Source organism: Pundamilia nyererei, unplaced genomic scaffold (genome assembly GCF_000239375.1).
Source record: "Pundamilia nyererei isolate P.nyererei 1_Seehausen unplaced genomic scaffold, PunNye1.0 scaffold00203, whole genome shotgun sequence".
Lineage (NCBI taxonomy): Eukaryota > Metazoa > Chordata > Actinopteri > Cichliformes > Cichlidae > Pundamilia > Pundamilia nyererei.
In genome coordinates this window covers 897,729-909,392 of record NW_005187604.1, presented here as the reverse complement: position 1 = coordinate 909,392, position 11,664 = coordinate 897,729, and the positions used below count along the sequence as shown (strand labels likewise).

At 43.2% G+C, this 11,664-nt stretch overlaps 1 protein-coding gene across 1 annotated transcript in view; it reads right to left on the bottom strand.

Annotated features, from left to right (window-relative positions):
• Nucleotides 1–1,353: 1,353 nt before the first annotated feature.
• cdca2 (cell division cycle associated 2) overlaps nucleotides 1,354–11,664 on the bottom strand; it is a 33,625-nt gene continuing 23,314 nt past the window's right edge. The window contains exons 8-15 of the mRNA XM_005747762.1: nucleotides 11,379–11,657; nucleotides 10,452–10,503; nucleotides 10,271–10,345; nucleotides 9,723–9,853; nucleotides 9,515–9,577; nucleotides 9,210–9,281; nucleotides 5,119–5,284; nucleotides 1,354–4,941 (exon numbers count right to left, since the gene is read on the bottom strand). Coding sequence (XP_005747819.1) covers nucleotides 4,055–4,941; nucleotides 5,119–5,284; nucleotides 9,210–9,281; nucleotides 9,515–9,577; nucleotides 9,723–9,853; nucleotides 10,271–10,345; nucleotides 10,452–10,503; nucleotides 11,379–11,657 — 1,725 coding nt within the window. The 3' untranslated portion in view covers nucleotides 1,354–4,054. The remainder of the gene's footprint in view (nucleotides 4,942–5,118; nucleotides 5,285–9,209; nucleotides 9,282–9,514; nucleotides 9,578–9,722; nucleotides 9,854–10,270; nucleotides 10,346–10,451; nucleotides 10,504–11,378; nucleotides 11,658–11,664) is intronic.

The window sequence follows — 11,664 nt, the reverse complement described above, 5'->3', positions numbered from 1 at the left end:
GTCAACACACATAATGCTGGACGCATCGTTTACTTCCTCTCCTTTAATTTCTCCTGGCACAACGGCAACCTCTCTAATGCCGCTTTGTTACTCTTCCCTTGCTCGCCGTTTCATTGCGTGTAGTTTTGAATCTTTAACTAGTTACACAGCTTTGCTTACACGTGCATTACCACTCACATCTGTTCCAATAGAGCTTTCTCATGGTCCGAGTTGTTCAGGTGCCTTTAGACAAACTTAGTGGGCTGTCATACATGTCAGTGACCTGACTGCTGGGGTGCTCTCCCGTCTCTCATCTATGTGAAAGACCTCCACAGGGCCGTGCATATTTCTTTTAGAACTGATCTTTCCTACATTCATGCCTAACATCCAGACAACTCCAGTGTGTGAGAAGCACTACAGGAGAATTTACTGCATTTTAGTGTGAATGAATAGAAACACATGTTTGGAAACAATGACACGGGCACCCACGTTTGCTGTCTAATTGGGTATTCCCCATCACACCCCTAACACACAGCAGGCTTCTGGAAGAAAATAAAGACATCAGACTCGACTACAAACAGAACGACACAGATAACATTGCTGATGTTGTTTGTAGATTTGAGCGTTTTTTTTCCCCCAAGCATTCACATGTGCAAAGATTCTTTTTAATTAACTTAACCGGTACTAAAATGCACACCTGCACCCCATTTATATTGGCTATTACGCACATGGGCGACGGTGGCTCAGGGGGTTGGGAATCGCATCTGTAACCGGAAGGTCGCCGGTTCGATCCCTGGGCTCTCTGTCCTGGTCGTTGTGTCCTTGGGCAAGACACTTTACCTACCCTACTTGCCTACTGGTGTTGGCCATGGGGGCCGATGGCACGATGTGTGTGAATGTGAGAGTGAATGAATAGTGGTATTGTAAAGCGCTTTGGGTGCCTTGAAAAGCGCTATATAAATCCAATCCATTATTATTATTGGTACCTCTCTGCCCGAGGCTGTGGCCAGCTTGGCTGGGCAGCCAGAGTAGACTGCAGGAAGTTGCGAGCTTCTCCAATTTGAGAAAGATTAAGGATTAGCAACTCTTGCAGCTTAGCTGTGTTTCTGACCAGATTAGAGTAGAAAAGCACTATATGCATGTGTATATATGTGCTTAACTGATTTATTAGACCACTTGTCATAAAAACAAGAAAACAAAACTATTTGAGAAATCTGTCAAAAACATTAAAACTAAAAATGACTTAAATCACATTTTTTATACCAGAAAAAAAACACTATGGACTTCTCTTAGAAGTCAGAAATGAATCAAGCATAACATTCAACAACTAATGTTTCTGTTCAGGAATGAAAATAAAGAAATGCATTTGGCATCTTAATGGAAAAATAGTTTTAATGTTTCTTTCCCTGCTTTCTGTAAATATGAACACTACAAATGTATATTTGCATTAAAAATAGCTGTCCATAACGTTTGATCAACCATTATGGAAACAGGAATTATGAAAAAAGTAAACGCTCTCTTTATGATTATGGACACTTTTGGGGGGGATGAGACAGATTACCCAATTGTTAGTCACAGCTGTAATTGTGCAGACACTTTCCCACACATGGATTAACCCTAGTCTTAAAACTAAAAGGGAAATTAAATTGAAAGCTCCACTGTTAAAATTTCTGAGCCCAACTTTAATCCAAGGCTGCTTTAAAGTAGCAGCACTAAATGACCGATTACGATGTCCTAGTATGTTCCCAGTATTGGATTCCTAGATTACGCCCTCTCGTCTGTGTGTAGAGGCAGCTTTCTTAAACAGGTTTGAGCCAGTCGCAGCATGCAGACACACTGGGACAGCAAACCAAACAGAGTAGCTCGAGGGTCTCTTGCTGTTGTCCTGCCTTTTGTTTTGTCGCCCTCCTCCTGCTGTCTTCAGCTCCATAGGAGAGCTGTGTATGGCTTACAGATCGTGCCTCTGAACATCAATAATAGAAGGCTCGCAGCACAGAGCGCAGAAAGGCCACAGGCAGCGGGACAACTTAATACCATTCAGTTACTAATTAACTAATTGAAAGACCAAGGTCTCTAAATCTGGAAGTACAAATAACTGATTATGTCTCTTTGTGCTCGTACAGAAAGTGATCATCCGTTTTGAAATGAGGCGGAAAATCAAGAGCAGAGCGAGTGTGAAATCTTGTGGCTCAGCCGTGTATTTGTCTGCGACGCTCAATGCGCTCTTATTACGGACAGTAATGAGAGCCAATAAAGAGCTGATTTATTGTTGGTGCTGATTCTTAATTTATTTATTTTTCCCTCTGGAGGATTTGTAGGTGGCAAGTGAAGCCTGTAAGGTCAATCACACGGAGCTGTAAAATGAGATGTATCCTGCATTGACCAGGGCCAAAGTGTAGAGGAGGCCCGGGGGAAGAGGGGAAAAGATATAGAGCCGGGAGAGCTTCAGTGGAAAGAAATGGACTCCATTTTTGTAAGTCCTCCTCTCCAGCTGTCATCCTGCTCTGTCCCATGGGGGGTTGCCACGGTGACAGGAGGCCACATGTCTTGGGGGTGTCGTTTTGGTCAAAGGACCCCATTGTTCTTGTGTTAAGCCGCCTTCAGTATGCCCGTCTGCCAGGGACAGGGGCTTCACACCCTTCACGTACACACACACTCCCGCGCTCTCTCTCACAGACAACACACCCAACACCCACTCATATTATAGAGGTGCAGCAGTTTGGCTTCAACTCTATAAACTGCACATTTACAAAGATGATACAAGTTTTAAAAGAGACAAGAGCAGACAAACACACAGCGTCACAGTCGAGCAGAAAAACGCACACACACGAGCCTAGTCTGTGTGTTTTTTCTCTCTCCAAGCAGTAGCAGCCATCCATAAAGTTGAACTTCCACACATTTATATTATTCCCACTCTTGACAGTAGCATCATTTCCTGACGCACCCTCCCAGGAGCGGCACATCAATAAGCAGCAATTCTGCAAGAGTGCCACCAGATGGCAGTGTGGCCCCACTGCAGCCACACAACATCACATTAGTGGGTTTATGATTTTGTCCATCTGTCTTCCGGTGGGAATAGAGAGCAGAAAAAGGCCTTGGCAGATCACTAGTGGGGCCAAAAACCTCTGTCGTCCTTCAGCCAAGTGACTGACTTGATGTAAAAGGAGGCAGTCAATTACTCAGTGATGGATAGATTACAGTCATGCATCATTCTGCGAGCCAATTTTCCTATGTGAACTGAATCTGAAACTCAATTTGTTACTGCCCTCTGTGACAGATGGATGGAGCCGGTACTGAGCAACAGATTTTAAAAATCAATAACCGCTGGAACTTGGGTGGAGGTTAGAGGTCAATTTACTTTCAGGCATTTGGCCATGTTTAAAATACAGAACAGGACGGTTTATGCTAAAGGGAAAGCTGCTGCACTTGAACTCGAGTGACCACACACAGCTGGAACGTCACGTTTGTGGAGACAAGCGGCTGCTTTATTATCTGGATTAATTTGCTCTAAATGAATCTAAAGCATCCTTTTAAATGAACACAGTTTGTTCTAATGTGCCATCTTTACATGGAGGCAATATATTTAGTTAGAAGCAGATGCTTGTAAGGTTCAAACTGTACCTTACAAGCATCTGCTTTTCAATAACCACAACTGTTTAGATTATTAAAAAACAAACAACAACAACAACAACCAATCACAATTAAGCAGAATTACTTGAGCACATTCATTTAAGTTCTCCGTGTAAAGCCCGCCTGCCTTTGGCTGACACATTTGGTGAATGCGACACAGCCATCTTCATCCAGCCTCAGGAGCAGATATTGACTTCATTTCCTGATCCAGTGACTTTGTAGAGGCAGACTGAAGATGCACTGTGATTACCAGCCGAGTGCCACGATATTGATTAGGTGGTCAGCAGAGATGATTGAGCTCTCAGCATATTGACTAGCTTAGTTACTGGAGGGAAACCACTCACAAATTGCTGGTCATCTCTAATAATTCACAGAGAAAGAAACAAAAGAAAGAAAAAAAATCAATGTTTTAGTTGTCTCAGTTCATTAAGTTAGGTAAATGATCTCAGGAGGCATCTCCCGCCTCCTCAGGGAGTGACGGTTGGCTGGGCAGAGCAGCACTGAGCCGACGGCCCCGGGTCCTCCTGCGGGTCTCTTTGCTGGACTCGGGAGAGGTACGAGGCAGCCAGGTGAGCCCTGCACTGCTGCTGTTCTCAGCGTTGCTCTGGTTTCTCAGGCTGCGCCGCACTGAGCGCTGCCCTCTAGTGCAAACTGGTTTAAACACATCCTCAAAATTAAAGTCAGCTTGCCAGGGAGCAAGGTCCACATGAGCCGTTTCCCCCTCTTCCTGGCTATCAGAGCTTGACTGGATGTTTTCCTGTGAGCTTGCTGCTCGGTCTCCCTGTCTTTCCTCCTCCTCTTCACAGCTGGTTTGGTGCTTCTTTACATAGTTCTCCTGCTCCGCTGTCACTGAGCTGCTTACAGAGCTCCTCCTGCCATGCTTGGCTTTCCCGTGTGCTGGCTCTGTGCTGTTCAGGCAGTCTGAAGTAGGTACATGTGCACTCACGTGACATTCTGACTCTGTGCAGGGTGTATCTGCAGAGGTCTGGGCACAAAGTTCTACAGTGTCTTCTTGTCTCTCTTCATGTACAGAAGGGGTTCTCGTTGATAGCTCAAGGCTTGTAGTGGTTTGCTCTTCATAGAGCTGCTGCTCTGTCTCTCCTCTGGTCAGGTCACTGTCAGCGACACTGACCTTCCTTTTCTTCAGTCGTCTTCCTCTGACCCTCACCCCCAACAGCCTGCTGTCCTGCCCGGCGGCACTTTTTTCACTCAAGCTGGGCGATGTGACAGAATCTTCTACAGTGGTTTCTGAGGCATTTGTCACAGCGAGGTCGTGTATCACTTGAGTTTCATTAGTTACCTCAGGATTCAGCTGGGTTTCCTGATCTGGAGCTGTGAAGAAAAGTGAGGACAAAAGAAAAATCTCAGGAAAAAAATGTTTCTGCTGGTTTCCCCTGAATCCAAAGGTTCTCATTTTTTAGGGACTAAAATAAAGTTTGACATCCAGACATTGATACCGTCTCCAACCACAGGTTAAATCACACACTGGCAACTTTTTTTTCTTTTTACCCATACAGCTGATTGAAGGAGTCTCCTGTGCTGTTGGAGACTGACTGATGAAGGACAGCCTCTCGGTGATGGGACTCAGGGCGGGGTTCTTGGAGGCATATTCACGCGAGCCGTACAGCGAGCGGTCTACGTCCTTGTTCCATCGACGCGTTGTGCTGGAGGTCATCTGGGGACCAACAAACTGCAGTGTTAGAAAATTCTGCATTGACAAGCCTGCAGAAGCGTTAAAGCTGGCAAGTATCCACCTCTGATATGGTATGCAGAGTGTTTCGATCTTGCACATTTCATTAATAATACAATGATTATCTAATGCACAAACATATTTTATAAACACAAACATAAAATTGAAAAAAGCTGAAAATATTTTATCAATTAGCTCAAAGTTAAAGAAACTGCTGGAGAATGTTCACTCGTGCTCTTGGGCAAATGTGTGTTATGGATATAAAACCTATAAGATGGAAAACTGAATCCCTGCAGGAGTAATAATCTGCTTCATCCTCCGATTCTTACGATTCTGCTTCGGTGACACTTTGTGCTCATCAGTGTGTCTTGTAGTCAGACAGCACTTTCATTTTCATCAGCTGTCTGCATTTCATGGAGTGTAATAGGGCTGCGCGATATGACCAAAATCTCACATCCCGATAACAATATATATCACAAAAAAGTGCAATGTGTGTAAATTCTGTGAATCTCAGGCAACTAAACTTGTGTGAAGTGTTTTCAGCTGGGCGTCGTGTACCTGGAGTCGAGTGTTTTGACCAATGCATGAAGCTATATATTTTTAGATACAAGTTATAACAGCTGCCCTTTTCTTTGTATTCATTACACGGCGTGCTGCGGAGAAAAGCCTGTTCTAACAGTTGAGTCGAAGGTTTATTTTGAGCACCTGACGGCTCTTTTTTGCTTCTCATCCGTAAACTCTCTCCATACTCTTTCATGTGATTCTTGCGTAGGTGGTAGACGAGGTTTGTGTGTGTTTGAGTCTGTGGTGGGGACCGGTTTGAGCATAATTTGCATGATACATTTTTCTGGTCTTTGTCAGACCTTTCATAACCAACCAGGTCCCTCTGTTTGGTGCTAACTGGTTCTGTATCATCTTCACTGGCCATGCTGGTATTCTTCGTGGCTGCATCCACATGGTGACCATCCAAACAATGAAAACAATAAACTGTATTTTGCGACACCACGAGACAAATTATAGCGTATAATATGAAACGATAGATGTTCTAATTCTGTCATCCGATATATTTCATCATATCGCACAGCCTGAGAGTGTAACTGAAGAAGTTGTTTGACAGATCTGAACACAGAGCTTTAAATACAGTCCTGACTGGGAGCATTAATCTATGAAGAAGAAACAAAAACAAACCTAAAGTACGGATACAGTTTGTGTCTAAGGGGGAAATTTTTTATTTTGCCTGTGAGGGTTCTCCCCGCTTCCCAGGACTGGACACTTTGCAGCCATTCAGTGTTCGACAGCAGCTCTCTCTCTCATAACCGTGTAAACACTGGGCTGCATCTGACTGGGCGAACGCCTCACGTGGGCTTTCAAACTGAAAACAACATGACGGCTTGTTTGCCAACTTTCTTTGGGATATGTTTGTGAAAACATGCGAGGTGAGAAAGAAGACATTGAGTTGCTTAATCTGTCCTCATTTTAGTTCCACCGGCTGGTTTAAACCAAACACAGATATTTTACTTCAAGCATCCGATCTGACACGATGCTGCCAGAATACTAGAGCCGTTACACAGACGATTAACAGGAAGTGTGGAAATGATGGATCCCGTGGACATGAGCTGGGCGCTGCACACTCAGTAAGTGGACTGCAGTAATGTGAGCTTCAGTCTAGACAGCTATCAGGACCCTGTGTGCTTGACCTGCCCTGGGCTAAACCCATTTCACTTATCCTACCTTTTTTATGCTTTGCACTAGTCAAGTGTTGACACATGAAAATGTAATGCACATTCAACTAAAGTACTGAAAATGGGAAGAATAGGAAAAGAAAATAGAAAAGTGACATGTGGATGTTAGCTGATCATAGTGTGTTGGGGGAAAAAGTCTAGTAAGAGCATGTATGTTTAAAAATAAATCACTGTCACACAAATGCTTCCACATAGTCAACTGCAGTACGTGCCCAGTCGGCAAACACATGATTACAGTGGTTTTGTCAATGTTTTATCTTATTCTGTGCTTCGTTTCCTTTTCCTGCTGCCCTATTGTGACTTCCTACCCTACTCACTGTGAATACATGGATGTTGTAAATACCATCACATTTCCTTGAATTAAAAAAAAGAAAAGAAAAAGGTAGTGATGTATATATTTGTGAGCTATTTAATGAGGTAGGTATTTAATAATCGTGGAAATTAGTTTGGGTGTGCTGTGTACAGACATGCCAGAAATTACTGGTGGCTGGCAGTGTTACCCCTCAGCCTCCTAGTAGATGAGCTAAGTGTGAAACTAGTCAATAGTGCCAATTTCAAAATTGTATGTTGCCTCATTTCAGTTATCGCATTCACATGATTTTCAGAAAGCTCTAACCTTGAGGTTACCAGGAATCAAACCTGTCCCAAATGTGAAACTTCTATGTTGCCTCATTCTTAAGTTATCGCATTAACAAATTTGTGTGTCTATGCTGCCCGCCCGCCCGGCAGGGTGACGACAGTACACTCACCATCGTTTTACAGTTGAGTGGATTAAAAACTGGATGGATCAACTATTGTGTTGTTTTTTTGTTTGTTTTAAAACAGGATCTCTTGACAACAAAAACACAGATCATCTCCAAATATTTCTATGATTGAAAGACTAAAAAGGTTGTGATCTGTCTATTCATCTGGTCTATCCCCAACAGTACACAAAAGTCACGTCTTATCTTATCTCGTATAAAAATATATCGATATATCACCCAGCCCTATCTCAGATGCGAGGTCATGGTTCAGTAGGTTCTCAGTACAATAGTGAAATAAGAATATAAACCCAATAACATTAATCTTAATGTAACAGTTAAGGAACCCGGATGCAGAAAAAGTGATAAAAGCTTATCAGTTTACCGATGCTTACAATACAGGATTAGGATGACATCTCACACAAAGGTCCTAGACAGAATTTTCATCTGGAACGCTGCCCCAATTTGAATGTCCTGATCTGGAAGTCGGAACAATCCCAAAAACCCAGAGTTAACGATCCAAAAGGGCGGCAGTATCTTGGATTCATGGATAAGAGTCTATCCATGAATGTCCTCAGTGGTGTTCTTACATTAAGTATTATGCTGTATTGCTTGATATAGATGAATTCCTCTACTTTGCCAAAGCAAAACAAATCCTTTTTTTCATGCTTTTCCTATTGGTACACACCAACTTGGAATTCTAACATCCCACTCCCGAGGTAACTGGAGGATGGCATAACATAAAAAGTGTTGTTCGTGCAAACCTTTCAACCAATCCAGATTTGACCTATGGAGTGTCATTCCCACCAGTATACACTGTACATGTATGTCCGTGTGGGCTGCATAAGCAAAACCCTTCACTGTGTGTAGCCGAATACTACATAAATGGATCCATATGGTTTCATGGTATTCCACTTCTATTAATCAGCAGAAACATTTCACCCCGTGTAAGTTGCTTTGCAGCCAGCTTTAAAATCCAAACCTAACAATATGCTATAACAGGTCCTTGTAGAACCCATTATTAAAGTACCTTCATGGTGTGGAAATTTGCATAGTCAGATCAAACGGTAACATAGTCTCCTCTGGTTCTGTGCCACAATATACACCTCACCACTACGATATAAAGCACAAACAATCTCACTTTGTCTCATCAAACTTCTTTGTGTAATTATCTGTGACAGCAGTGTTGACTCTCCACTCATGCACAACTTTATGAATAAGGATCAGCATTACCACTATACATGATATCACAGATGTGCTATTTGCAGCTCTATATGGGCCATATTAACATGAATACATACTCACTATGACCTTAAGTCATAGTCAGATTGTGTAGCCATCATCTACATGACAGCTTGTAAAAATTCTGCAAAGCCCTCAGTGAAGTGATGGAAGGAGAAATCAAACAAGCACACTCATCCAACTCACCTTCATCTTCCCAGAGGCCAACTTGGCAGCAGACCGTGCCGACCTCTTCACAGGTTCACTCTCTTCTGGCAGCTGGGGGAACAGAAAAGTTTACCCCAGGATATATTATATAGACTCTCACACTCACACACACACATAGTACAAGTCCTTAAATGTGATTAAGCTCACATCCAGCAGAATTAAACAGTAGATTAGATTGGAACATGTTATGACCTCCAAATGATTAAGGGAAAAAAAAAAGGCCATCTTTGCTTCTAAATGGACATTTGTACAAGTGAATCATGCAGTTTATGGCAACAGCATACCTTCCTCTTTCGGCTGCTGGAGCAAGCTTGAGGTTCGCTTCCAAGTCCTTGTTTTGGTGCTGACTGCAAGAGAAAATTGCACAGAATAAAATTCTCTAGAGGATGGTAATAAATTATTTTGGCAGAGTATTTTGTCTAACATTCCCATGAGCTCACAGAGATGTATCCTAGAATTTGAAGAAAAAAAAATATCTTAAATGTGGCAGACCTTTCTCCTTCTGTTGCTGGATCGGGCTGCAGTTGGACCTCCAACTCCAGCGTCTGGTTGCTTCTCTGGCAGGGAGTCAGGCTCAGACTGGTCATCCATCTGGGAGGTTGTGCTGGGGTTGGTGTCAGACTCTGGGGGAAAACCTACAGTATTACAGCTGAAAGGACTTCTGTTTGAGATTATAGCAATAACTGATTATAACAACTCAGCTGATTAGCGTGGAAAAATGATTCACACAAATTAATACAGTCCAACTGACAAAAGGAACTGTGCAGCTTTTAAACCAACAGGAGGAGGTTTAAGGATGCCTCTCATTCTGACTTCTCTGATTGTTTTAATCTTTCTTTTATAATTAGAGAGGCAGAAGGCGGCTTAATTTCTTAATATGATGTCAAAATAAAAATCCTGACGTGATTCAGCTCCACACAACAAGTCTTTTACGCTGGTGTACTCAGATTTGCTGGAGAAATAGAGGTTACAGAAGTAGATCGATGAGGACAGGAAGCTAAGTGACAATTAAAAGAAAAAAAGCTATGACAGCTGTTTACCTGTCAGAAGCTGAGAGAGAGACTCCTCGTAGAAGGCACTGTTTAAATTCAATGGCTGGGCATCCCACGCCCATTCTGAAAATGAAACAAATGAAAGAAAGCTGTTATCATATCAGAGCTGAATTGCATTCCACTGGAGACAATAAGCCATCTCTCTCAGGGTCAATAAACTGTAATCAACCTGTATCACTCGCCACAGCAGAGCCAATCTCCTCCACCGAAGGGAAAACAATCTAGGACCAGAAAATAGAAAAGCAGTATTATTTACTGATGACTAATATTTATAATCAAGACCAGATCGTGGGTCATATCCTGAGCCTTGCAGAGAACAGACAACAGCTAACAGCAGCAGGTAGCAGACAATAATTGTTACGCCCCCACATGAAAGCAAGGCGAAGAGGGTGGGGGACAGTAACAGTTGGATCCGGGTTGAAATGAAAAGGACACCAGGCAGAGGTGTTTAACACAAAATAAATCTATTATAATTAATTAACCCAATAATCATATAAGCAGTAACAAAAGAAAGAGACAGCAACGCTGCTTTAATGATAAATCAGACAGGCCAACCCAAAGAGATGGTGACCGCTTCAACTAAGAAAACAACTATAAGGCTTCAACAGAAAAAGACAGCAACGCTGCTATTAGCAATAACCAGGCAGGCCAAACCAAGAAATGGAGGCCGCCGTCACTTAAGCAAAACCACTGCCCAGTTGAGTTACTCGCAACAAGCCACGCACGGTGGGTGGGTGGGTGGGTCGGTCACTCACTCACTCACTCACTCACACCGCTCTCCTCCAGCTTATATCACCTCTGGAGGGTAATTGGTGGTAAACGAGGGCAGATGAGCAGCAGGTGGGGTAGAGAGAGACAAGGGGAGGGACAAGAAAGAAGGAGGAGGAGAGGACAACACCACGCCCACACACTCCAACGTCCTCACAGGATGTAACAATAATAGATAACAGGGCGGTTACAAACAGACGAACAAATTATCTTGTGGAAAGCCTGTTTGTAGCTGATGTCATTGGAAAATGTTAATGTTTTGTAACTAAGATTTTATTACATGTACAGTGTAATCATCATACTGGCAACACAGTTTAATCTCATCTACCTTTACCTCCTCTTCGTCTCCCTCAGAGTGCATTCTGGACTTGCAAGGCATTGTGAGTGTAGGAGAAGCACCAAACGCAGTCGGGCTGCTGAAGTCGGGCCGACATTTGGGTGTCTTGGATTCACTCTGCGGTGTCTTCAGCACTGAACGAAGCTGTAAGCTCCCACCGGGAGTTTGTGGTCGGGCCGGTGTGCCTCCCTTTTGTAATGGGGTGCTCGGAGGCAGGTTCTTATCGAAAAACTCAGGAGAGAGGGGACCTCCAAAACGCACACGTTTCTTCTTTGTC